The 27441-nt window shown below is 38.4% G+C and overlaps 1 protein-coding gene across 2 annotated transcripts in view; it reads right to left on the reverse strand.

Annotated features, from left to right (window-relative positions):
• The window catches only part of DENND1B (DENN domain containing 1B), a 150707-nt gene that overhangs the window by 93568 nt on the left and 29698 nt on the right, over positions 1 to 27441 (reverse strand). For both annotated transcript variants that reach the window (XM_063165530.1, XM_063165529.1), the window contains exons 3-4: positions 18124 to 18167; positions 2790 to 2839 (exon numbers count right to left, since the gene is read on the reverse strand). In XM_063165530.1, the coding sequence (XP_063021600.1) occupies positions 2790 to 2839; positions 18124 to 18167 (94 nt within the window). The remainder of the gene's footprint in view (positions 1 to 2789; positions 2840 to 18123; positions 18168 to 27441) is intronic.

Consider the following 27441-nt stretch of genomic DNA (forward strand, 5'->3'; position numbering starts at 1 on the left):
ATAATTAGTGTGAGTAGTGTACAATTATTTATAACATCTGCATAAGGTATGCCCGATGAGATGATGCAAGCAGCATCAAACAGTGAGAACTAAATCTGGATCTCTATGATCATTGCAGCAAAGTGGAAAAAAAATCCAATAGATGATCTCATTTCTTTTTCAATTCCTTAATTAATTAACACAGGTGACTTGAAAGAAAATGGGTGACAGCGATCTTACTACTGGTGCTTTAACTTTCCTTTCTCTATAATTTGAACAACAGAGATTTTCTACTTTAGTTTTGTTTAGCTGGATAAGATAATTAACACTCCATTATCTATAACTCTGCTGTGTAGTAGAAACCCAGAAGGAATCCATATAACAGTCACATTTTTTAAGTAAGTATCAGAATCAGTGGAAGTCACTACTTTTGCACTAGTAACTTCTAGCTCTTAATAGGCTCAGACAGTGCTTGAAGTATTTAATATTCATAAATATACATATTCTATATATATGTATATAAATATATACCTATTACAGGTTGAGAAGCTATGCTCTCTGCAATACAATACGCTCAATGAACAAAATAGATATTTTCTATTTCAGTTCAAATGTTTCTGTACGGAAATGGTCATTGAAAATGCCTGTAAAATACCTGGGAGTATTAGGTGCACCATCTATCATGATCCCATATACAAGGGGAAAACTATATATACATATATAGATTCATCAGACAAGGGAAAGCATACGTATAGCTAGACAAACACTAAAATGATTGTAACATCTTAAATCTCCAGTAGAAAAAAGCCCTATTAAAAGGAACTTCAGCAGTGTTTTCTCGATCCTTTTCTTTATCACTCCACATGTCAAAATAAAAATCATTAAACTGAGAAAGCAGAAGACAACTAGTTATGTTTAAAACAATTGGTAAGGTGTGTCTACACTACAGAAAACACTGGAGCTGAGTATGAAATGGCAAACACATCATGCAGCCAGTAAGCTGTTCACACAAACAACTCGCCAGCGACAGCTCCACTTTCCTGAATGAGCTTCCAGCATATCTGTCCTTTGCTCCACAATAGAGCTGCCCCTCCTCATCCATGCTGTTGCACTCCCATGATCCCAGTTGCCTTTGGTTCTCCCTGCAATCCCTCTGAACTCGGCTCCAGCTCCGCAGGGAGCGGGGCACTGCCTGAGCAGGCTGCAGGCCAGACTGAGCAGCCTCACTCACTCCTCCCAGCACAACCCCAGCTTCCAGCAACCTCCACTCCTGGCCAGCTGACAAGTTTTATGAAATTTGTAGAAATTTTGCACTTTTGAGAACATTGCTTTACAGTCAAGCATGAAGCCAACAGTCAAAAAGCATTTCCGGGGAGAGGACACAGGGGGGCTTAACAAACAACAAGCTTGCTTTCACTTTTTCCTTTTTGTCCCTTTGTTTTTTACCCCCGCATATAATCAACAAAAATACATACTTAGCTATGCTAGAAATGTAAGTATTCCCACAGTTTATTAAGTTCATTCTCTTCATACCAGCAGCTAAGTGTCTTCTGAATGGCTCAAGAGAAATAGTTACAGTAAGACAACTTATTTGAAAATAATTACTCACTGCCAGTGATTATCTTCTTGCCACTGGATGGCAGCAACAGAACCTCACCTTTTTCTGTTATCCTCAAATTTTATTTCCATTATTCATCTTCATTACCAATTTTAAACAGAATTCTGTACATATCTTAAGCACATTAAAGACTTTAATGCTTTAAAGCCAACCACTGACAACCGTATTACTTAAGTCATTAAAACAGCTTAAAGGACAGTGAGCTTAGCCAGTTCAAAACCCAAACAACTTAATTAAATTCAGCTATAAAAGACTAAATAAGCCTAGTTTATTTCAGGGAAGTTGTGTTTATAAAGATCTTTATTTTGCCAGTGTGTTTTGCTGCAAAGACACTCTTCTTTCCTCTCTGCACACACCAGCTTTTCCTCTACCGACAGCAGCTTCTTGCATCTGATAGATGCTTCTCATGTCCAACTCACCATCTACAACTGATGCTCATGTTATTCTGAAATTGGCTCAGCCTGCACATTACCTGGGTGTATATTTCATTAATTATGCAAATCAAGCTTTTAATTCAATCTTTGCCAATTCAGACAATACAGGTGTTCCAAACCTAGTGAGTTCAATCTATTAAATAAATTAACATTAATCATTTTGACAAGACCAAATAAATATTTTCATTAATAAAAACATTTTATATGAACAATTTAAATGACTGGCAACATTATATGAAAACCAGACTATAACTGATACCAGAAAGGTAAGGACTAATTAATTATAAATAATGGTCTGGATTCTTCTCTGAGAAAAATCAATTGCATATTCAGCTACTTCCATGTAATTAAAGTCTTAATTTCTTTGAACTCAAACAACACATTTTCTGTACTGCTCAGTGAGTTTTTATATCCTGGTGCACCGTAACATTTTTAATGAAGCTGCTTACAGGAAACTGTATTACATCCTTATACTAACACAGATGGTGCTCACAATTACAGCGTACAAAACTGAGAGTTGGAATGCAGCTCCACCTGAACAGAAATATTCCTAAAATTCTGTAAGGATTACATTTTGCTATGATAGTTTCCTACTAGTGACTTCATACGTACTTGAACAAAGGGTACGTTTTCTCTTCTGCAGGTGCAAGCTTAGGGAATACATTACATTTGCCTTTTCTTTAAATCTTTGCTTGTAATTATGCTAAAAATAATTTTCTATAAAATATTTTTAAATAAATGATAACTGTAGCACATACCTTTCAATGTCAAAAGGAAAGCAGAACTTTGGAACGCTGTTCAGCACTTCCTGAAAATACAAGCAAAAGAAATGAAGTTAGGGGTTTTTTGAAAAGGCTTTTGAAAGGTTTGCTTTTAAAAAAAATGGCCAAAAATACTCATAACAAATAATAAGTTCAAGGAATATATGATTAGAAAAAGTACATCACACGTTCCTGGACTGAAATAATTGATTATTAAAAAGGAATTAGGTTTGTGCTTTGGCAGATTGCAAAGACAATGCCATAGAAGCCCCAGGAGGGAAAGGCCTGGCCTGAAGGGTATTAACACCCTTCACATCCCCGCTGGGATTCCCTTCAACAAGGCCATATGGATTTTACAAGAAGCACCACACCATATGGGTAAGCCACGTCTGCTGCTACTTGTACCACAGACTAGCCACAGGGACTTCTGACAGATCCTGGCTCAAAAATACAAATGTTGTTTCAATTAAAATGCAGGCAGAGAAAAGGGAATGAAGTTGGCAGCAGAATGAATTACAGAGAGGTATAACAACTCTATACATGTTCCATAGTCAAATGCTGAAAGTGATGGAAATCGCCTACTGGTCCAAAGCAGAAATTTATATGATTAACCCTTTGGGTCTCACAAGCAAGCTTTGCTATCAATAAAGGAAAGGCGGTGGGGGAGAGCAAAATCCACCAGATCTACATTCATACCACAGTATGAAAGGATAATGTCTCTCTTTCGTGCAGAATTTTATTTAAGAAGCTGTTTAGTGGCAAATAAAATGTGTTAATTAAAATATAAAAATGCTCTCAAACTAGTCAACGTTTTTCTTTAAAAAAAAAGTGAATTACCAGATCATTTAACAGCAAATATTAAACAACGACTTTACAAGATCCTAGAAAATAGGTTTTATTTCCCTGCTCCCAGCTGGGAAAACAAACCCCCTGTGAAATACTTCGGCAAGAAGAGACAGTTGACATCCATGCAGTTGGACAAAGCTGCAGAATTCCTTTCTGGTAGCAGCCCAACAGACCTGTATTTCTGTATACAAGAGCTGTCCTGCAAGGTTTGTTTTCAGAAAAGAGCACATGGATTACAAATTTCCAGGGCTGCACAAGAGGGCTTAAGAAGCTGATTAAAGGTGTTAGCACTGCAGCCTGAACACCCTGTTTACTGCAAGTTGGACAGCCAACTCCCATTAGGGGAAATTCTGCATTTAAATTCCTACACACTACAATGACCACTTACTTCAAACACTCACCAGGCTCAGTGGATAGTGTAAAATACAAAAAGCCCACACAAGTTAATTAGCAAGAGAGGAAGAGTTCAGGAAAAAGACACCTGTGACTACAACATGCGTATGTTAGCTCCAACACTGTAAGGGTATATGATGTGCCTCAGTAAATCTTCATGTGATACTAAATCAGGAAGTCAGTGTTTTTAGAATTTCCAAGTCATACAAGAGATTTCAAGAAATCTTTAGAACTTTTTCTTGGTTGGCACAGTGCACAAAAGCCACAGATGTGTTTTGGGAAAGGTTATGAACTCCATTAAAAACAACAGTAGTACATAGAATACTCTTCAAAAGCAACTGCTCAAGTACCATCCTACCTGCTCTGAGTGCCCACTGCAGAAGGGTGAGAAGCAAAATATAAACAGGGCAGGTAAGCATTTGATTTCTGCAGTCAGGAACAAGCACACACAATGCAAGTAGTAACAATAAAAAACTCTAACAAAAGAGAGCAAGCAGAACAGGCTAATCAAAACTTTTAACTCAGAAATTTCCTAAACATTTACAAACAGTCTTTCACTTCAGGCTCATAAAGCTTGTTCCAAAGAAATAGTATTTAATTCTTCTTCTAAATCTGCACCTATTCTCACACTACAGAAGTAATTTTTCTCCTCACTAACAAGGATTTTAATTGCTGCCTGGTGAGCTTAGCACTGACTCAGAATTGGGTATGGAAATGTATTCATTTATGTTCTCCATTGTATCCTCTCAGAATAAATTATCACGAGGGGAAAAGAAAACAAAAACAAAAAAACCGAAGGTATTAGCTCAATATTTTGACTGAAGAACCTGGAAATTACGGGTGTGTTTTGCAGCGCTGCCCGGGCCGAGCACAGGCCAGGGCTCCCCCGGCGCCGCCCGGCCCTCCCCAGGCGGCCACGCGCGCTCAACTTCTGCGGAGCGGCCTCCGCTCGCTTCCCAACTGGCAGGAGCATCCCTCGGGGGACAAGTCTTTAAACCTCCGCTCTCTTTAAAATTCAACCAGCCAGCAGGTCTATAGACTGGTGTATAAACAGTATAGACACACACACACAAAAAAAAAAAAAATCCTCTCTCAGCTTATGTCAGTGACAAAGCAGCTCAGCAGTTGACTGCTTCTCCCCTGACAGCGTAAGCCGGGTTTACACAGATCAATAGATGGAAGTCCTACCTAGCTTCCAGGGCTCCGTCTTCTCCCTTAATTACAGGTGCTAGTCAGAATTTTCAAATGGAAAAAATGAAGCCCCCAAGGTGCTTCTAGATGAATTTAAAATGTAAATTATACTATACAGACACATTTGTGTACATATTTGTGTACAATTACAACTGGTACTCGCAGCAATCTCTCTATTGGATAAAACTGGAGCTCTGTCTCCTAACGGGTCATCATTTTCAAGGCTCCCTAACCAGCCAGGACTTCCTCCTGAGTCAATGTTTACACTCTGAGAAAAAGAATAACATCATTTGTTGTCTTTTATACTCACAACCTCATAAAATTGTATAAAAATTGATAAATCTATTTATTTCTGAAGGCAAAAGGTTGTACAGGTCTTCAAAAAGCAAAATAGTTTGATTCACGTGTCCCAGGATTATTTCCTCCTCTGGCTCTCACAGAATTAGAGCTTTCAGAAATGGTACTTGTGTCATAAACAAGGTGTGTACAGGGGGAAGATAATAATGATGTAAAAGAAAAAAATTAAAACCCACACAAGTAAAATTATCTATTTGCTTTTAAACACTGACTAAATATCTACAGGTGCATAAAAATTGTGTTTAATTGCTAAGTTAAAGGATAACTATCTCATTCTTCATGCAAACTCCAAAAGAAAGAAGAAAAACATAAAAATAATATCATGTGAACTGTGACGTGCTGCTTCCCTTGAAAAAAGCTTAAACAAAGACAGAAATTTACAAAAATACTTGCTTTATACCTACAGCACAGCAGCAGAACCCTGCACTCTCACAGGCTCATGGTGCAATGGTTTATTAATTCACTCTCATCAGTTGCACTGTCCAACTCCAGCCTGGCCTGGTCATGCTCACTGGCTCTACAGTGGAAGGATGTTACAGAAGCCTGAAAGGTAGGAATTATTTAGTGTTCCTTGTTTGTTTTGGTACCCACGCAGCTAATTCTGTGCATCACCATTTTATAAAGCAACGTAAACAACAGTAGTAGAAGATGCTTCTGAATTCATACATGCCAGCTTTGTGGGAAGAAAGGTTCTGATAACTTCATAGTCTGGAAAGAAACATGGTCAGTAATTAACTGACCAGTTGAGGCACTTTTGCCTTCGGATATATCAGATTTTCCTCTAGATCTAAAGACAAATTATGAAGAATTTCCTGAAGCTGTTCTACATAAAAATTAATACCTCATAGTAATACTAATTGTCTTGCTATTCATATCCACAGGGCAGTCCCACAAAAGTCCTGTGCACATCTCACCATTTCATTTGCATGTGACACCACAGGATGGGTGTAACACAACTGTGTGACGTGGGAGTCTCAGTGTGGGTGGCAAAACAGAGAGCCCTAGATGTGCTCTCTAAGCTCTATCTGCTGCAATACTTCTATTGACAGAAGATAGATAAGAAAAGTTGTGCAGTCGCAGCTCCCTAAAAATAGACCTGGTCTTTCCAGCTAACAATTTCCAGACTAACGTGCAGATAGTGCTGTGGTTTTTGACAGTTCTTTCTATGTCAATACAGCTGCCACATAACACTTCATACATCCCTGACAAACATGCAAAGAGGAAGGAGATTCTGGACCATGTAGCAGAAGTTGTCACTAATGGATTCAAGCAAGATTAAAATTCCACTAAACTGAGCAACGTGTACATTTCTACAACCACAGATTGTTTTGACCCACAGAACAAATTCCACTCCACTGCTGAGAACAATTTTTGATCCTCTTTTAGTTGGCTAACATGTAAACCACAACTGGAAAGGCCCTACAGCCTAATGACTGACATTCAGAGGAATCATGTTGCTCGTAATACTTAAGCACAGAGCCCTTTAGAATACTTGCTCTTCAAAAGGTGCTTGCATCACTCAGAAGCTTATTCAGAGAAATATCCATTGTGTAAAATGATTAAGAAGCTGAATACCTGGAAAGGAGGATGAGATCACTTACAGAATTTCAGCTAGATTTAATTTCTCTTGTTCCTGCTTCCACCTGGCCACCATTCAGTTACATGCTTCAGGAGAAGATGCCAGACAGGCAGCTGAAGATTTTTAGTAGCTTTGTCTGGTAACTTTGTGCTCTACACAGCAACAAGGGCACAGGTAAGGGCACAGATAGATGAGGCAGCAGGACAGGAAGACTTTAGACAACAAGGTAATGGGATGAGCTTGAGATCTTAGAGAAGCAAAATCACACCAACAACTCTCGTAGAGATGGCAGTGGAGGCCCCAAGGTCAGCTGTACCTGTGACTGAACTTGGAGGTGATTGTTGCAGCATCACTTAGAACCAACAGCATGTTAAATACACACAAAAAAGGAATGAAAAAAACCTTAAGGACTGGAAGAGTGAAGGACCAGGATGTGGTGCACTCCAGCTGGAGATATGCTACAGAATGTTCTTGCCCTGTAGAGCAGACTAAGGCTGCTGTCCCAGGCAGTACCCTTTTTACTGCTCTCACAGCAGCTTTCAAAGGCACTCCACAAGAAGGAAAGCTAATCCTGCATGATTAATCTCACTGTCCTACAAGACTGAGGCATAAGACTTTCTAAACTACCACAGAGTAAGTTTTAAAATTCAGAGATTTTACTAAATTATAAATTCTTGGAGTCTCTACTTGCCTATTTGCTCCTGAATCTCATCACATAACCAGACAAAAATAAAGCCTATTTCAGACAGGTATGTCCAGTATAGCATACAGGGACTCAATTAAAATATCGAGCTCAGTTACAAATAAAACCAAAATGAGGTTCAGCACAGGTTAATTTTCCTGCTTAAAGAAAAAACCCTTCAAATTTCCTGGAACTCATCATAAAAACATAAAAATTGACAATGCTCTTCTTTCCCTTTCTAAGGGGAAAGAAAGTTCCCCTTAGAATAAGTTTAGATTCAAATGTTACTATCCACCTCTACTATTGGCAAGGCAAACAAAAACAATATAAATACTACTTCACCACAAATCTCTAGCATGCATGTAATATTAGTATTCCACGTAGCAAAAAAATAGTTTTCCCACAGTTCCCTGGCTCATGTCAGGGAGATTATCATTCCCTAGGCAGTATCAGAGTTCGGAAAAACAGGAAATATGTCTTTCCATCTCCACTCTTGAGATTTCTATGTGAGCAACGTTTAATTTTTAAGGTGGTAGAGTATTTACTACCTTTGAGAAAATTAATTACATTTTGCAAAAAAAAAAAAAAAAAAAAAAAAAAAAAAAAGGAAAAAGAGGGGAAGAGGGGGCACCACTGCATGGCACACAAATTTTTCACCATGCAGCAGGTGAAAAGTGGCTGTTTATTAATAAATACTTTCCATGTCTAACACTATCTGGGAACTCAACAGAGAAGTTCTCTTAACTAGAATCATAGGAGACATCATTTTCTAAACCCAAATGTGTAAGTCTCTGAAGGTCAGGTTAAAATCCCCAAGCCATCCAGCTAAAGGGGCAGCAATATTTGTTTCACTCAAGACCTTTTCAGATCTCAGATCTCTCCCTTCTCACAACAGCAGTCAAGATGCAAGTCTGGCAGCAGTGCTGAGAACCTCCTGCACATCCTGTTCAGATGCTGTTTCACCACTTGTGAAAAAATAATTACTGTCAAAGAAATCATAGATTGAAAAACTGGTTCATAATTATTTGTTTTACCTGTTGTTTTTTCACTCCGCCTTTGAATATTCTGACAGCAAGGGACAGAACTGAGCCTATTTGCAATAAACCCAAATCTTTCTATTCAATATATTCCTTTAAAGTGAAGATTGCAGTCTCAGAAATGTCTGCAAAACAGTATCAAAGAACACCACGAGTAGAGTGTAGCTGACACTCTGGTCAAAAGGCTCCTATTTGCAAGATTTCCTTCTCAGCCACCAAGAAAGGCTATTTATAAAAGGAAAACAAACTATAAAAGAACATTACAGATAATGACTATCTGCATTAGCATGAAAATGAAATATACTTAAAAAATCATAACATTTCAAGCATTTAAGTAGACAAACTCTACTCCTGATACAACTTGATACATTTCAAATTGATTTTAAGTCCAAGCATATTTTGTTCCAAATATATTCCAAATATTTTTCCTTCACTAAGTACTGCATTAGTTACTTAAAAGACAAGTCCAGAAACAAAGAGTGTCTGTAAATAGTAGGATGCCATTCCTTGTCTACAAAGCTTTTAGTGAACAACTGGCCTGCCCAGTAAATACCTAGTACTGTGTACACAGAGAGGTCAGCACCAGCCCTGCAGACTGCTCCTGCTCAGGTTGGGCATGAAACTGTTTTGTAAGCACCAGGAGATGCTCTTCCAGAATCACAACTTCCCACTGGTTATTCCACAAAATGACTGCACGGCACAGGCCATGAAGAAATCCCGATTTCACTGGCAATTCAGAAATTGAGTAGTCAGAAATCTGAGTGTCAGGTAAATTAAGGAACAACCTGAGCGCCATGCTGAGAGAAAGCATCTGTAGCAGAGAGTGATTTATGCAGACAAACAAGGTGAGGCAGTCCAAAAGCCAAACCCTTGTCTGGGCTCATCCATGCCTAAATGTGCAGCCCTGTGGGACAATGCTGGCTCCCATGGCTGGGTCAGCAGCAGGGGAAGTCAGGGAACCACACACCACCTTGTACAGGGTACTGAAACCAATGACATGTGGGGGCTGACTTGCTTGTCTCTGACAACACTCTACAGCCAAAAGAAAAGGAACTGAGAAAGGAAATCAGCTTCTAAGGAACCTGCTAGAATTGTAATTCCTTAAATAAAATTATTTGTGACATTTTTATAAAGGAAACACTTATTTCTTCTTTTACACTCGGCAGAGGTTACATTCTAAGCTTCATCATAATGCAGCTCAGTAAGAATTGCTTGCAGTAATAGTTTTTCAGTACTAAATTGAGATATTATCAAGTATGTTGAAAAACAGAAGGAAAATGAAACAACGACAGACCAAAGAGGGAAAGGGAAGAAGGAAACAAGCAGAAATTTAAAGTGTTAACTTGCCCCTAGTGTTACCCAATGCAGACAGATGATTATCCCAAAAAATAAAGTGCAGTGGACATACAACTGGGTGTCTTTTTCCCTAGAAGATTGCCATGTACACTCACTTTACCTACAGCTGAGCCTGTCCAGGCCTTCTGGCTCCCTGCTCAAAGCCTCTGGCAGCTTTATTGCCAGCAGTTACTGTGCAACAATTGCAGGCTGGTGCTGCTGCACATGAGCATCATTCAGCCACCTCAGCACTCTGCCAACCAGCTTAGCTCCGACCTCTGATACAGCATAAGCCAACTCTGAACAGCTAAGACAGGAGGGAGGCAGCTTTCACCAGCAAGCCAGGCAGCACAAGCAGCTACAGCCAAGAAGATTTTCAGTTCCTTCACTTTGATCAGAAGAAGGAAACTGCCCATGTGTTTCTCAGGGGAGACACTCATAAATCTAAACTAGCATTCACAACACTTACTGAAAAATTAGCCGAAATCATGTTCCTACAGCAGAACTTCTCTATCAATTGAAAGAAGTCTTCCCTCTTCCAAAATTTAGTTTAAAACTCAAAAATGGGTGCAGTGAGTGTTCACTGGCCCAGTAAATTTTCTCTAATTGTCATTAGTGCCTAGTGAAGGCTAAAGGGCAAAAATGAGCATGCACTGTACCCTCAGAGACAGATGATTTCTCATAGATCTTTCATTACCAACTGTACATTAATTAATGACTGCACACAGAAACAGACACACAAACCCCAGACACTCAACATCTCTGCTTAGGGGGGAAAACAAGTAGAGTCTACCAGCTAGATAGTTCACAACAAACTTAGACCTTGAAAACTTATACAGAAGGAACAAGCACCAGAAATAGTTACATTTTGATGGATTAACCTATTTCCTTTGCTGATCATCTGCCTGGAACTGCTTCACCTTCCCTTATTCCTGGTCCAATGTCCCAAACCAAGTAGCCTGAATCCTTCCAGCTGCAGCCCACTAATCACCCTTGCATTGCTGCTCCTGTTCCTGACTTTAGTCCCATCAAGTCTTGTTCTTTGCCTGGTTCCTTGATTTCATCACACATGGATTATGCACTTGGATCCCAAACCATTTCCTAATATATGCAATATGTAAAAGAGTATTTTATTTAACAAAATATCAACAAATTATTTGAAGTGACACTTGAAATACCTGTAGCAGTAACAGTGAACCAAAGTACCTCAAAAGCTCTCTGAGTTCTGCAGAAAACTATCATCAGGAAAGGCAGAAGAGCCAAGAACCAAACACAGGGTTCAGGAATATTGCATCCAGTACTTAATACAGAAAGGACAGGATGTTCCTAGAAGTGCAGCAGAGTAAGCCTGAGACACAAAACCAACACTGTCAGTAAGAGAGGCAACAAACTGAAGACTGAAATGGAATGAGGGTATTAAGGAAGCAGAGGAGAAAGTATAAGGTATCGCAGAATAAGGAATTAGTGGATATTCCACTGGAATATTCTGAGGGCAGCTGAGGTCAATCAACAACGACACCACACATGACAATTTGGCAGTCTTTCTAGAAGATATTCCAAATGATTGTCATCACTACTTCAGCCATCAGTTAATTTTTTCTTCTTTGGTTTGGCACATCACCATAGGCTGGAATCTGATTTGGCTTTGAAATAATCTAAATCAGTAACAACTATTTTCAATAGGCTGATAGAGAATATCTGAAGGACAGTCAAATATTAATTCTATACTTATTTGAGCAAACAGAGAAAAAACTACTTCTATAAAATGTAGTCCCCCAATATCACAGCTGTATGATTTAAAAAACGGCTAACATATGCAGACAGTCTATTAAAATGCACATAATTTATCTGACTCAAAATGAAAACATATCTAACAAGTAATTCCATTCATCTGGCCCTTTTTCACCCAGCCTTAAGATATACAAATGTGTGCCTTTTCACCAGAACACAGCAGCTGGGAATGAAAAGAAAAGCATTCAAATGATCATTTTCACATCATATTCCATCGTCTTTTCACCAGCTTCTCCCCAGTCTTTCTTTGAGTCCCATTCTGTTACAAGAGAGCTGCTTTTTAGATCAATTCATATTTCCATAATCCACACTGCTGTTTCTCTCTCTCCTCCCCAGGGTGGACTAACCCCTGCATCCAGAACTATGGCTTACAACTGTCATTAAGACCTGTAACAATAACAAGATAACAAAAGAGCTGGTAGAGATGAGGTTAGCCAGTACCATATGCTGATCAAGTTCAACATTTTTAACTTAAAAGCTCTATAAAACAAAACTCCCACAATTCTGAGAACAAGTATACTTCATGTTGCCACCTGTCCTCAAAATTTCAAGGAAATACCAAGTTTTTGATATTGCCCTTTTATAATTTTTAAAATTTAAAAAATAAAAGTCTCAAGGATTTATTCTGTCTCTGTTGGGATGAATTAAAAGAAAAAGTTGAGAAAGCATCTTGGAATATTCACATCTTGAATGATGTAAGGGTCTTGGTGATTCTGGGTGTTCCCAGCATGTCTTCGTGGGCAGTTGTTCCACAGAATATTTATCAGAACTGAGCAGATCCTTTCTGTTCACACAGTGTGATTAGCAACTATAAATACACCTCTGAATGTTTTCCTGCTGATCATCCATCAGCCAGGATTTGCATAGACAAAAAGCATTGCTGCCTTACACACACAGTATTTTTCAATAAAAGCAGTGTCTTCCAAATGCAAAGTGTCAGAAAAATCACTTTATCTTAACCAGATAAACCTTATCTTAAGCAGATAAAGCTCCTTTGCAATGTACAAAATTGCCTCATTGCCATCATCTCAGCAGGGCTAACTGCTTTCCACAAAGATTCAAGTTTGAAAATATCCCTTAACTAAATATAACGTGCAACATTTAGACAAAAACATCACTGAAAATTACTAATCTCATTAGATTCTTCCTTTCTCATACCAACGCACCCAAATATCAATCATACTTAATAAACAAACAACAAAATCACCAAACCCTTTTTAAGATTTCCTGATAAAAACAACCCCACAAAGCAAGCACCTATCTAGTTAGCATAAACAATTTTAAACATGTATTTAATGCCTCATCAGAATACAAGAACAAAGGCATCTCATGCAGAAGCCTGGTGAGATGCATCCCCTAGCAGCACGCCTGCAGCCTTGGAGGGAGTGTAAACAGCCTCATACCTCCTGGGCTCCTGCTGCTCTCTTACAGAGCACAGAGGAACACATCATCTCACTGCTGGCTTCCACACGTTCGTTGGACCCAGAGAACAGATTTTAGCTTGCTTCTGGAGAATAGTCAAAAAAAACAAACAAAAATAAATAGCCAACTTGCGCTATTATATAAATCTTAAAAAAAATATATAATCTTTTTCATGGTGACCTCATTTATGTATTTGCTGCCACAATCCATTCAATTAAATATTCCACCCTGAAAGAAACTGAGCCTTTTGTCTCCAATCAGATGCTCATTTAAGCCAGGCTTAACTTTCAGTAGTTAAAACAAACATTGAAAGTCAAGTATGTGATTGGTGCTATGCTGTGGGAAGACCAACACACTGGCACTTCTGAGGATTTATCCTTTAAACAATAGCATATGCACCTGTACATCTTTATGTATACAAATATTTTCACACAAAGTGGGTAAATTTACATGTACAGTATCAGACTTTATTTTGGGTCACTGCAGGATACAAAGCTCACAATTCAGTGGTGACATCTGCATAATGTGATACAGTAAAACTAAAACCCAGATGTTACGTAAAATATGAGATAGTAACATAAAGAGCATTACCCTAACTTCAGAGAAAACAGCAGAGATTTCTCATGTGGGATGCCATATCCCTTACTCATCTGCAGGTGACATGGGAAAGCAGATTTAGACTGCTTGTCTCCGAAAGCAAGAGGAGACAGGATGAAATCTGCAACACAACCAACAGTCTAACGCAGAGTCTGAATTCCTTCTTAACCCACATCTTCAGTTAATAACCCCTTGTCATATTTAGTACTAAGGTGGCTTCTGTTAAGACCATCTCCAGAATTTGGCTATTTGTGTCATCTTCCTAGTGAGATAGTTTTCAGCAGCAGAGAAGTTGCAGGCTGAAATCAGAAAATATTATGTAATTAGAGGGGCAAAGAATGAGAACTATTCAATGGACACCACATACTACAGGTAGAAATCACTCTAGATCAATACGTGGTCAGATTAAAAAGCTACTGAATTCTTACACAGCTAAAAATAATGCCCCACATACCTGTAATTACTAAATTAATACGAAATGTTTGACCTCACATGCCCCAAAGCCAACACAGAAGGCAGTGCCACCTCTTGCTCAGGCACCACCTGCTGCTGGTGCTGTCAGCACTGTGCTTTCCTCCTTCCTTGTGCCAACACCACTCTTTTCCCAGCAATGTTTCAACTCATGGAAGCTGGTGGGAGTGTCAGTGTTTTTATTTGCTGAACAGACATGAACAGAGCCACAGTGCAGACACCTGGACACTGTGACATCAGTAGGGCTTTGCTGCTGACTGCACTGCCACGAGCAGACAAGCCAGTGCCAGGAGATCGCAGCTCTGCTGGGCGACATCAACTTCTGCAGAAATGTGTTTTCTTCTTCAACAGCCAGCAAGTACTTCAGTTTGGAAGCCAAGGTGTTGTTTTCATTTGGGCTGCTTTTCTAAAGCCCTTAAAATACTTTCTCCTTAAAAACAAGTGGAATTTTTTTTTCCAGATATGATAGCATTAATATTTTTTCTTCAGCCTTTGACTTAAAAATGGGCTTGTAAGGCCAAAATTAAACTCTAGTTTCACCAGTCTGAATAAACAAAATAGAAATTTCAAGATTAAAAATACACTGATCTTTTATAATGGGAAATTTTGCGTGAAGGGGCTATTTGAACATACTACAAGACAGTGCCTCTAGGAATACACATTCAAAATTCGTTTTAAGGAAAAAAGATATCCCATTAAATGGCTACAGCTCATTCTTTATCCAAATTTGAGCACTGGAGGATAACCACAGAAGACCTATATATGCTCAAATCAGAAATCTTCACATTTTTTTTCTGCGGTGCTGAGATGATTCACAACTTTTTCCACATTGTCAAACTCATTTTTATAGCACTAATGCCAGTACAACAGTAACTTGTAACTCTAAGATGTCTCAAACAGATTAGTTCTTCTGGCTCTTGAAGCACTTTTAAATAAATACTTCCTTTGAAATGGTAGTGTGGCTCTTTGTACTTTGAATTCTAACCAGCATGAGTTCATTTTTTCATTGACAGTTTTAGGAGTTACTAAAAATGGAACTACACCGACCTCAAAAAATAAAATTAAATTAAAAAAAAAAAAGGCAAAAACACTTTCTGAAACACTCCTGGCAAAGAGAAGTGTTTTCATTTCATGCCTGGAAGCATTACTTTTTTTCCTTCCCTACTCTGTTTTTCTCTTTTCCTTCTTATTCTGGCATCTGAGGAGTTACCAGAGAGAAAATAAGTGGTTTCCCTGCAGTCAGGGCAGATAAGGAAATCAACAATGAATCCTGCAAATTCTTTTGTGGTACCAAAACCACACCTTAATATTTCCTTTACTTGACAGACTGTGAGTAAGTAATTATGACAAATCCCTGGTCTTGTCTTCCTCCTGACCAACTCTAATTTCTACATCCCATCCACAACAGATCACATGTTTAACAAAACATGAGTTTGGAAAGACAATATTTAAGAAGAAATTGCACCAAAAGAATATCGACCAGCATCAAAGAAAATGGTAGGGCAGAAGAAAAACAGAAGATTTGAGAAGAGCAAGCACTGGGAAGTTCAGGCATACTTAGAGGAGAAATGTGAGAAAGAGGAAGAAAATGTCAAAATGGCTTAGACAAGTTTTCTTTGCATTATGAAAGCAACAAAAAGGTGACATGATAAACTGTAGAAAAATTCAGGAAGAGAGGAAAATATTTTGCCCACTGTTATCACACCACTGTGCAAACAGACAGCCCTTCAATTTTAGGAAAGATGATTCTTTGGGATACATCCAAAAACTAACTCACACATTTTACATTTAAAATAGAAATGACTGAAAAACAGAACAGAGAATATTCTTCTTCTTCTTTTCTTTCTTTTTTTTCCCTTTAACATTCTCCCCACAAACTTTCATGGAAATTAGCCCTGATAGTTTTAGTGGGGTTTTGATTTTTACAGAAATTAAATCTGGTGGATACTCAGGTCTCCAATCCTAACCTACCCAATTCAACATGCGCACACACATGCAGAGAAGGCTTCTCCTGATTTCATTTCATGACTTGGCTCAGGGGTTTGCTTCAGAAGCTGCTGTATATTCTGTTTAAATCCAGCGGTTCTAATAGGAAAATTTCCCTTGCAAGGAGGATTAAAATACCCTTTTTTCCAGGAACACAAGCAATTTACTTGAAATGCCAAAGACCCTACACAACTGAGACACAGTGTGCAGGCACAGGTTTTTCAGAGCCCAAAGGCAGAGTGCTGCCTGAGGCCTCTGGTGTTTATAGATTAGGTATGTCTACTGCATCTTTGTAGGATTCCCCTCCATCTTTAGTGGGCTTCATCTTCTAATCATTTTTCTACACCAGCTGTTCTTTAAATAACCTTCGACTTCCTGAATAAGCTCCCATTTTTCTTCATACATAATTTCTCTTTTTTTTAAGATCAAGTCTTTCTTAGGGAAAAAAAACAAACTGGAAAAAAAGAATTTAAATGACGATGAAGATGATCATGCTGCAGCCAGGATAATTATCAAAACTTGCTGAATGCCTAGCTGAGAACATATAACAACACACTTTGCTCATTTGTCACTGTTTTACAGGCTGCACATTTCTGACTGATGCTATTCCCTAACCACACATCTACTTTCTATGTTTGTATATTTACTCCTTTCATCATGAATCACTTTATAGCTGTCTTTATAGAATCTTGTACTATTGATTAAAAAAAAATGAACAATTTATCAACACCTGCTGTACAACAAGACTTCCAGATCATCCACTGTGGTGATATTACCAATGAAGAATATGTTTACCTCAATATTAGTATAAAAACAAGAGGCAAAGAAGCCATTGGGACAGAGATATTTATTATTTTTTGTTGCTTTATGAATTTTCTTTTATGAAAATAAAAATAATTCCATGCAAGAAACTCTTGCAGAAGTTGCTGAAATAATAAAATTTAGTAATTTCATTAGATTTTAATATTAATAACTTTCATAACATAGTCATGGGGCAACAAACCCAACATACTAATTAATAGTTTACTGTCATTACAAACAGTGAAATAATCCATCAGTCCTGCATGTATAAACTTTCCTTTGAGGATTAATTATAGATAAACATAGGATTTTCACGCTTTCAGAATCAGTAACTTTAGATCAGTCTCTTATAAGGGACTGAGAATTTTTTTTCCCCAAGCAAAAAACTCGGGTATCTCTAAAATATTATTAAATAACTACATAAAATCTTGCATTGAAAAGGATTAAAGGAATAGAATGCACATGTTAACAGGACATACATGGGTAGCTCTTCAGTTTTTTTGATCAGTTTTTTTTATGACATCAATGTTCAGCAAAGTTTTATTGATAATTTTTCCCACATTTTCAATCCCAAAACAGATAAAAAACCAACATGTCCAACAGGACCACCTGGTAAAATACTCTATATCAAAAATAAGGTGATACAGAGAATTAGCACGACATTCCACGCTCTACAACTGCTATTGAGTATTCCTGTCATAGAGGCAATCTAATCACCAAGCCACCAGTTGGGTGAAGGCTTCCACCCTGTTATCATTAGCATCTGCCTCTCCACAGCTGAATAGAAGAGCTTTTTTATTATTATTCTAACATAAAAAAAAAGTTCAATCTCATGTTTCCAACCTGGTCTCCAAAGTCCTCCGGGAACTTCCACAGTACCACTGGATCTGTAAATAATTGACAGACAGCATTAATCAGAGGCAAAGGAACAGAGTATTACAGTCAGAGTACATTAATATTAAAGAGAGGGTCAGCTTAGCGTCAAGCTTTGCGGCAAGTGCAAAAATATATCTAAAAACTAAGGAAGATACTGGATTATTAAAAGACTTATTTCATATTTATGAAAGTGCATGTTTATTGTTTTACATATGGCAGCAGGTTATAATGTACAGAACTCTTTTAATATTCAATTCTTTATTCCTGAAATACCTCATTCTTTAAGCACATTTATTTTTCTCTTTTTAATTCAATTAAGAAATAAAGAGAAAATCTCTTTTCATACCAGGAAAAAAAGAACAGAAAATTATAACAGGGGAAAAAAGGCCTTCATGAAAGTACAGAAAAACATCCTTTGTGGTTTTAAAGATAGTACCAATGTAACCAGCACTCTCAAGGAAGAGTTTAGACAAGCTAGCATGGTTCAGTATTTTCTGCTCAGACCCATTTAAAACCAGCATTTCAATACCTCGAAGTCTTCATTAACCACTTGGAAAACTGCTAATTATAAAAATAATCAGTTGTTTAGGCTACATATTAGTCTGAACTTAATATTGTTTTGAAAGCCTATCACGAGCATTGGAACCATAACCTTTCAACAAAAACACAAACCATGAGCTTCATCCTGCCTCCCCCCTAAGCTGTTAATCTCCTTTGACACAAACCCTTCCCGAGGTGCTACTGTTACACGGCCACAAACACCCACGAAGCCTCACAGGCTTCTAAACAACAGGTTAGCAGCGATGTTTATCCACCTGCTCAAAGTGAAATTATCCACCTTCCTGCCAGGGAGACCCAGGGCAGTGCCAGAGCTGGACCAGAGGCAGAGCTCTCCAATTCCTGCTCGTGTCCCAGCTGCGCCACTGACCACGCGGCCAGCAGCAGCTCGGGGTGCCCGAGGGCAGGAAAACAAAAGAGAAACAACAGTGAGTGCCAGGACACCGCCTGATGGGAACTGCCACCTCTTGTCTGTCCCAGGACCTGTCCTCCAAGGAGCCAGTGTCTGGGAAACTCTTCAGATTTCCACTGCAGGCTCTAATACCATCACTGTGTGGTAACTCAGAAACGTCCTTCTCATTGCTAGGTTTGACATCAGAACCACAGGGTTTTCCACTCTTGGCAAAGTACAGAGGTTTCTACTCTTCTTCAGGCCCCATAGATGTTTGCTGGTGCAAACTGGAGGTTTAATAAGAAGGGAAATGCCACTGCTGGTGGCGTCATTCCCCGCTTCTGATCTCAAATCCTGTTGTTCAGCATGGAGGTGTCGCACGTGTACATTTGCTGCTGGCCCAGCCACCAAGAGCTGGAGACCCAAGTCAGCATTCCCCCTTGACCCCAGGCCAGATCTTAAGCCCACAGTAGAACATTTCAAATGTGCTACAAAATTGAACTTGTTAATCAACTCAATGCAATTTAAACCTAATTTGTATCCAATCCAAATCTAAGTGAGATTTTCAATAAAAATTGAGGCATTTGACTCTACTTGCTGGACAAGCTTATTTTTTCTCCTAAGAACATCCAGGAAGGGTTCTACAGCTATTATTTAATAAAATATGCGTATTTTGCACAATGAATCTTCCTCCATTACTACGGGGAGCAAGAACTTTTGAAGGGAGATACAAAATAAGACATAAGATACTAAGTTTATAAGAATATGACAGCAAATAAATACTTATAACAAAGACCTTTTTGTCCTGATCTATTTTGTGCATATTTAAATTGCAAACAAATCTCTATAATGATCAGGTACAAGAGCAGTTTGACTATCCTGTAAAGGAACTGTTACTTTTATTCCAAATTAGTATCATGAAAAGGAAAGCAGCTACATATCAACAATGATCCCTGATAAATCCAAAGAGCAGCAAGTACAGTAACATATCAAATACTTGATGTTAAGTAACTTATAAATTACTTGCTCAAAAGCACTAAAAACTTGCAGAATCCAAAAAATACTTTCACAGAGCTTGTAAATCTAATGCCATATGTCCACAAACATTTCAGGCATCAATTTCTCTTTGAAAGAGCAATCCCTCTGCACTCCCACTCCCAGGTACTTGTTGGTGAAGCTGTAGCACTGTCTGTCTCCTGCTGGTGCAGACTGTCACAGCTACAGATGAGGGAACTGACCGAGATCAAACCAACTGTCTGAAACTTTCCATGGCAGCGTTAACTAGATCAGTTCCCCAAAACCATTGGGTTTGCACCAGAAAAAAAGGAAGAAAAACTGGGGAATAGGGACTTGTGGTGAGAAAAAAGCAGGCCTGCTTCATGCGGCAGCACTCCAGCATCAAGCATTTGCTCCAGCTCGTGCAATACAAGCTGGTTACCAGCTGCCTCTAGTTCCGTTTCTTATCACCCATTTCTTGTTCACAACTTCCCAAGCTTGCAGTACCATTTATAGTTGCCTCTATTGCAAAACCCAGCCCATGGCCTGCGAGGAGGTGAGGGGACCGCTCTGTGGCGAGGCCAGGCTGCCGGAGCATCGCCAGCCAGGAGCTCAGCAGCATCGCCTCCTCCCAGCAGCCAAGCCAGGCCGATGATTCTGGCAGATGTGAAGTACAGTTACATGACAAACATTAAGTATAGTGAATGCTTTAGTAACACAGTAACAAAATCACTGAGGTTTCTGAAATCCGACAGAAATGTAATTTCTTTTGTTCACTCTCCTTAGTGCAAATGTAAATAGGAAGCAGATCTCAATAGCAAAACCTCCAGGCGTTATTTTAAAAGGTCACAGTCATGAGCAAAGTACAATCTCAGAATTAAGCAAAACTTTGGGCTCGGGGTCAAAACATGGGTAAAATTTACACATCAATGAGGTGCCAACAGAGCTAACAGCATTTCACAGGGCCACCCTTTATCTACAGACAAGACCAACAGCTACAGTAAGTTCCTTTGGTGTCCTGATATCAAAACAGACAAAAAACCCTAAAACTTGAATTTAGTGTCCTGCTCATCTTGCTGTCTTCATACTAAGGCTCTCTCATACTACTCCAGCCTCACTTGAAATGGTAAAAACAAATCTAAAGTAAATTCCAGTTCACTCAACTATAGGTATAACAACATTTACCTTCCTATCATGAAAGGATATTTATATCATGAGAGGATAATTAAATTCATGTGATCTAAACAGGAAGAACAATGCCTTTAATACTCCTTCATAAAAACAAAAAAGAGCCAACATTAAAAAAAAAAAATCCTAATTCAATCCAAGACAAACATTCGATGCTACACTCAGCAAAAATTACACGCCTTCAAGACTTGTCCAACTGCTCTGAGCTGGGTTTTGCAGCTGTTATTACTGGCTTTTAACTGGTTATTTTAGTAGGTACTTGCCATACATTTATTAAGTAAGAAAATCTGATGTGACTTGTGCTTCAAAAAGGAAAGTTACTATATTCTTTTTATGCCTTTACTCTCTGAAACCAAACCCTAACACCTATAAAAAAGCCTCAGGATTTTCTGATAATTATCCATGTCTGAGATTGGAGTTTTTTTTCAAAAGATTATGTTGGTTTCTGCTTTTGGAGCTAGGCTCAGGAATCATCTGACATCTTTGGGACAACTTCTCAAAAGGGCTGCAGAGGAAGAAACAAAAGGGTACTGATTCAGAAATAAAAAGAGAAAGTATAATCCAATTCTGCAACTGCATGCACAGTATCCTCAGGTTTACAAAGACTGAATTTTCTTTTCCCTGAGGATTACTTTCCAGATACTCTGTCTGATCTGGCAATGTTAGGTCAATTTTATGCTGATTTTATGGGTGAGAGGATGAGAACCGCTCAGAAATAGCTGTTGTTGTAGTCAGCGGAGGAACTACTGAGTTTCTCCTCATTCACTTTTTCTAACAGACTTTTCAGGACAAATGGTTTGCATCAATTCTAAGTAAATGCAGTAGTAAACAGAAATTGTCAACTGCACACATAAAATAGTTTGTGTAGTGCATATATAAATGTATATATACTGTTGCATGTGTAAATGGATATTTTCATGTAAAACATCACTTTTTCTATGCCTACCACATCCAGGACATAAATCTCAGCACCTGCCAGTGACACTTAAAAACTCCTTTGCTAAATATCCTATAGCATTGGAAAGGGCATCTCCTTTGGTACTTACTAGCCAGATGAGAGACAATCATGGACAGGTTTGCTGAGGTACCAAAAGAGTGCAGTATAATTACAAAGAGAAAAGCAAGTCACATGCAATGCTTAAAAAAATTGTATTCAAGATGTAATCTAGAACTGCTCCAGAAGATAAATGCAAGCAACTATGACAACCACTAAGACAAAAGGAAAACATATGCAGATCCTCAAGGTAATTTCTCTCCAAAAATCTATTCCTGTAGAGACAAGGTCATAAAGCATGTCATCTGTATTTTCAGGAAAACAACTTCTAACACAGTTTAACTTGTGTAACAAGTTGAAGAAAATACAAAGGTAATATTTCTCATGACAGAGTGGACTAGAGAAGAAATACATTCTAAACTATGGAAAAAAAAAAAAAAAAAAAAAAAGAATGCATTCTGGCTTTTAATTTTCCCCAAAACTGACAAGTTAAATACCCTCTAAAAATACTCTTCAAAATCATCAAGCTTGCAGATTATAAATGCCACACAAAAATACAAGGGGATAAGGTAATTAGCACACATTCAATTCAGTAATGGAACAGAAATTACAAACACATGCACATTTCCCAAGATGATGTTTCTCACATCGTCTTGGGAAATTCTCTTGGATAGCAAGAGAATATTTCAGACAGGAAAACACAGCTAAGGTAAAATGAAACAGATTAATTAAGGAGTCTAATATTCTGGAGAGAGGAGGCATCTTCATCCCTGTTGGTTATACTGAGCAGAATAAAGACTGCCAGAGTTGGTCATGCTTGGGACAGAGGAATGGACTGGATATCTGCTCAGTATTCCTCCAGTTATATTTTCTCTGATGCTGTACAGATTTTCATTGGAAAAAAGCTGTCAGAGCAGAAAGGAAAGAAGAGACTGGGGCCAGGAGTTAAGGGGGTGGGAAAGAAATAAAATGAGGAAAAGGAAGGTAGCAAAGCAAAACTTATTGCAGACTGTTCCTCTTTCTTGTCTGGAAAAAAAAAATGCCACATTTTTTTGTCCACATTATGTGAACATGAGAAAGATAATTTCAGATTTATTAATTACAATCATTATCTCAGGGAACAGCTTGATAAACACACATTTAGACACTAAGTAGAATGGACTTTGTTAGACTAAGTAGTTTTCAGCAATACAAAATTAGTTCTCTAAGTTTATGACACTGCTATTGTTCAAAAACAAAGGTCTCTTACATACCTAAAATAATTTTCCAGAAATACTCAGCATTAATTCTAGTGATTCTAGCTTTTGTGTCGATATAGAATTTAATACTCAACCAAATCACTACAACAGTGATTCAGAAACAAAATAAGAGATGAACTATAATGTGCAACCCAAGGATTTTTACAGATGAAGTCATCTGATGAAAAAAGCAGCATTCACATAAAACAATAACTTCTTGCAAAAAAAGATTTCTGTATATCATATTAAAATTTGCCTGTTCACAGTTTCATACATGAAGTGCCAAAAATGGAGTAGAATGGGAGGCCCTGCTGCCAGAAGTGACAGTGGTCTTCAGCTCCCTGGTTTGGGGATCAAAGTGGAGCACCAGCCAGGAGCAGGAGGAAGAGGAGCAGGATGCCATGGAAAAGGGGAGAAGAAGGGAGTTACAGTATTTTCCAAGCATCAGTAACCAAAAGAAAGAGCAAGAGAAAAATACATCGAAGCAATTTGATTTTAAAAAGCTAAAACTAAGGAACAGCTACTAACTTCTCCAGCACCGAAAACCTGTCAGATTAAAGATAATATGCAAATGAAGGTGCCACTACAGAAAATACTTTAAAGTACACTTTTATACAAATCATGAAGCAAAAGAAAATGTATTTACAAAGCTGTATCAAATCTTAACCATCCAGCACCATCAACTCTTTTACTCACACTTTACTCACAAGTGAGACTTCCTTAACTGCCTCCACAATTTCAAACAGTTCCTATTTCAGCAAACGAACAAGACAAAAACGTCAACATCATTGACAGCGTCAGTTACAGAAAAATATCAACAAGTTGCAGTAATTATATTTGCCAGCTTTTCCTGCTATATATAAATGCACTGAGATTCTTCGGGGTCTCTAGATGGGATTTGCCTTTCAAAATAAGCCACAGCATGGCCACAGCACAGCAACCCAGTGTCTCCCGTCCCTTCTCCCTCACCCACACCAGTGGCCTCTGCCTTGTCTTCAACTGATTGCAAAGCTTATGCCTCATTTTGAAAAATTATTTAGGCATCGAAGGTACCCATCTCACACTCACATCAAAAGTGATATCTGGAGTTTGTGACTTGTGACATTTTTCCTTCCAACTTCTCTCATAGAAAGTAAAGTGTGAACTAAATGACAACGGAGTCAACAAACACACTAAATACTGACCTTTGGGAAATGGAAAATAAAATTTTACTAGCCTCAGTTACAATCACTGTACCTGTTATCTGTATGTCTTTGGGACTGCACATTTGCCAATCAAAAATGTGATTTTTTTTAATCAGGTTCAGAAACATAATTACAAAGACCTTATTGGCAAGACAAAAACATCTTCCTTCCATGAGGAATCTATTCCTAAGGAACTGTTTTAAACTGCAGTAATAACACCTGCAATTGAAGTAATTTCTGTAGGACGTATGCTTGAAAAATGCTCCCAGTCACAAGTAGCACAAATTACTCACAGACTTACCAGTTGGCTCAGAATTTAATTACAGCTTCCTATAAACACATAATGCTTAGCACATTATTTCAAGATCCCAGTGCTCACACCATGTTTGTGGAAATCTAGAATTTTGTTTCTAATACACATGGAAAAAAAAGGTGCAATCCACATCTACAAGAGTCACTCAGCCCTTCCTACAAACCACACACAGACCACGATGTTCTCTACTCTCTACAAAAACCACTCTCATTTGAGGTCAGTGGGTCCAGCTCAGTCAGCCCCATCCCATCAGTGAACTCCACAGCTTGGAAGTGCTGGCCATTGCTGCCCCACTGAGGCATTAACAGCTCACCATCCAGACTGAAGTGTGACAATCTGACATTTCTACAGCACACTGCAAAGCCACACACAGGATTTGCTGATCGTACAGTTTATCACAGAATTATTTTCAAATATTTCTACTTTTAAACTTATGTGACAAAGGTTTTCAGAAAGGTGAGAACAATGTGGAAATACTGACCTCCCAACTAATGACATGCAAGGTTCAGCCAAGCACATTGTACACAAATAGGACTTTGTCAGGTTTTGGACCCAAAACTTCCTCCAGTCTCTCAGATTTCCCGGTCTGTAAGGCACTTGAACTAGGAAATAAGTACTTCTTCCCCTTTTACAGGCAGAGAGATGGTTAAAAGCTCTAGCCAAAACTTGACATCTCCTTCAGAGCTGCAGGTCAATCCCTTTTTGCCCAAGAATTTGTCCCACTGAAGGACAGAGCAGTAAGTCATTTCAGCTTAGTACAGACAGAAAAAAAGGGTCCTTTTGGCTGCAATGCTATTAGCCATGCTTCAGGCTAAAACCTTAATCAGGGTGAGAGTTCATTGCACAGACAGTGCACAGATAAAGTGAGTATGTTCAGCCTTTATTTGGTGTCTTCACAAGCTAAGCAGGGATTTCTTTTACCTGGTAAGTCTTTAGAATGACCTTGTAAAGTATGGAAATGACTGTATACCTTTAGAAGCCATGTTAGTCTTAATTTTCCTACTTCTAAATTGTAACGACGAGTGAATCATGAGAACAAGGATCTAAGAACTAAGGCAGCAGAAGAAGAAAGAAGCAAGTGGGCACCAGTCATGCCTCCAGTCATTCCTAATGTTTAAGGACGGTTTACAAAAAAAAAAAAAAAAAAAAAACAAAACAAACAACTTTTGCTGTCCCTGGGTCTCTTGTTCAAAGAAATTTAAAGGAGACAGGCAGTGCTGTGATCTACTGAAATGAACAGTAACTGATAAGAGTAAGACTAAGAGCATTCACCTTCGCAAGCAAACACAAGTTTTACACCCTCCCTGTAAGAACGACAAAGTAACTTACCACACTCCCTTGCAAACCGACATTACGCAGGGGTTTCTTCATTTTAAGTAAGGATATAGGAGTTAAAGTCCTTAAAAACTATTGTGGGCTACATTAAATTTTCCAACATTAGGAAATATGCAATATTGACTTTAAGAGAGAGCTAGAAAAGTTCATTATTACCAAGCAATATGTACCAAGTAAATTAGGAAGAAGCAGAACTCCTGCCCTGCCAAGTGCACTAGGGCTGGACCATCACTTGCTCTTCCACATCAGTGATGCCTGACCAGAGAGAACCATTTAACTCACAGACTACACTGTTATATTTGCTTTGTGGAACCCACACACACTGCATATAGAAAAATAAAAAAGCTTTTGGCACATGACAAAAACTACATCTCACTACATTATGAATACCTGAGTTACTGCCTCCTGATTTACTCCAAGAAAAACAAATTTGGTATCAGCTTGGACATGAAACCAGAGATTTATGTGACCCTCTAAAGCAAACTGATAGACTGCAGAAAACGCAGAGTGATATCTAAGCCATTTTTGACAGACATTTTCCAAAAATAATACAAAATAAATCCTACATTAGAGTTAGCATGCCTTAAAAATGAATTAAACCAGTAAAAAAGTTAAACCAAAAGCTTCATCCTTCTGCAAGCTTTTTTCTCTAAGCATTAGCTAGTCCAGACTTTAGCTACTTCAAGAAAAAATGAGTGTTGCAGGGGAACTCCCTCGAACTCCCTCTTGGCCAAAGATGATATAATGACTATCTATTTACATCACTTCTTGCCTGAACAGTGCAGCAACATTCCTTCCACTCTCCGCTGGTGAGGACCACATCCTGGGCACAGCCCAGCTGCTGGTACTTGAAGGCATGACTTTCCACTAAATTATACCCCTTGCCTTAAGTACTGACTAGCACAAGCAGTAAAATGTATTACTCAATAATTAACAGGTAAGTAACTACCTATTACTTAACAACTTACAGGGAGAAATTACTAAAGGCCAGAGTAACAGTGGAACACATCTTCTAAGAGCAATCCCACTGCCACTGTCTTTACAACCAAAGAAAGCTACATGGAGAAGGGGTTAGATTCTCTCTTCAT

The sequence above is a fragment of the Melospiza melodia genome, chromosome 11 (genome assembly GCF_035770615.1).
Source record: "Melospiza melodia melodia isolate bMelMel2 chromosome 11, bMelMel2.pri, whole genome shotgun sequence".
Taxonomy (NCBI): Eukaryota; Metazoa; Chordata; class Aves; order Passeriformes; family Passerellidae; genus Melospiza; species Melospiza melodia.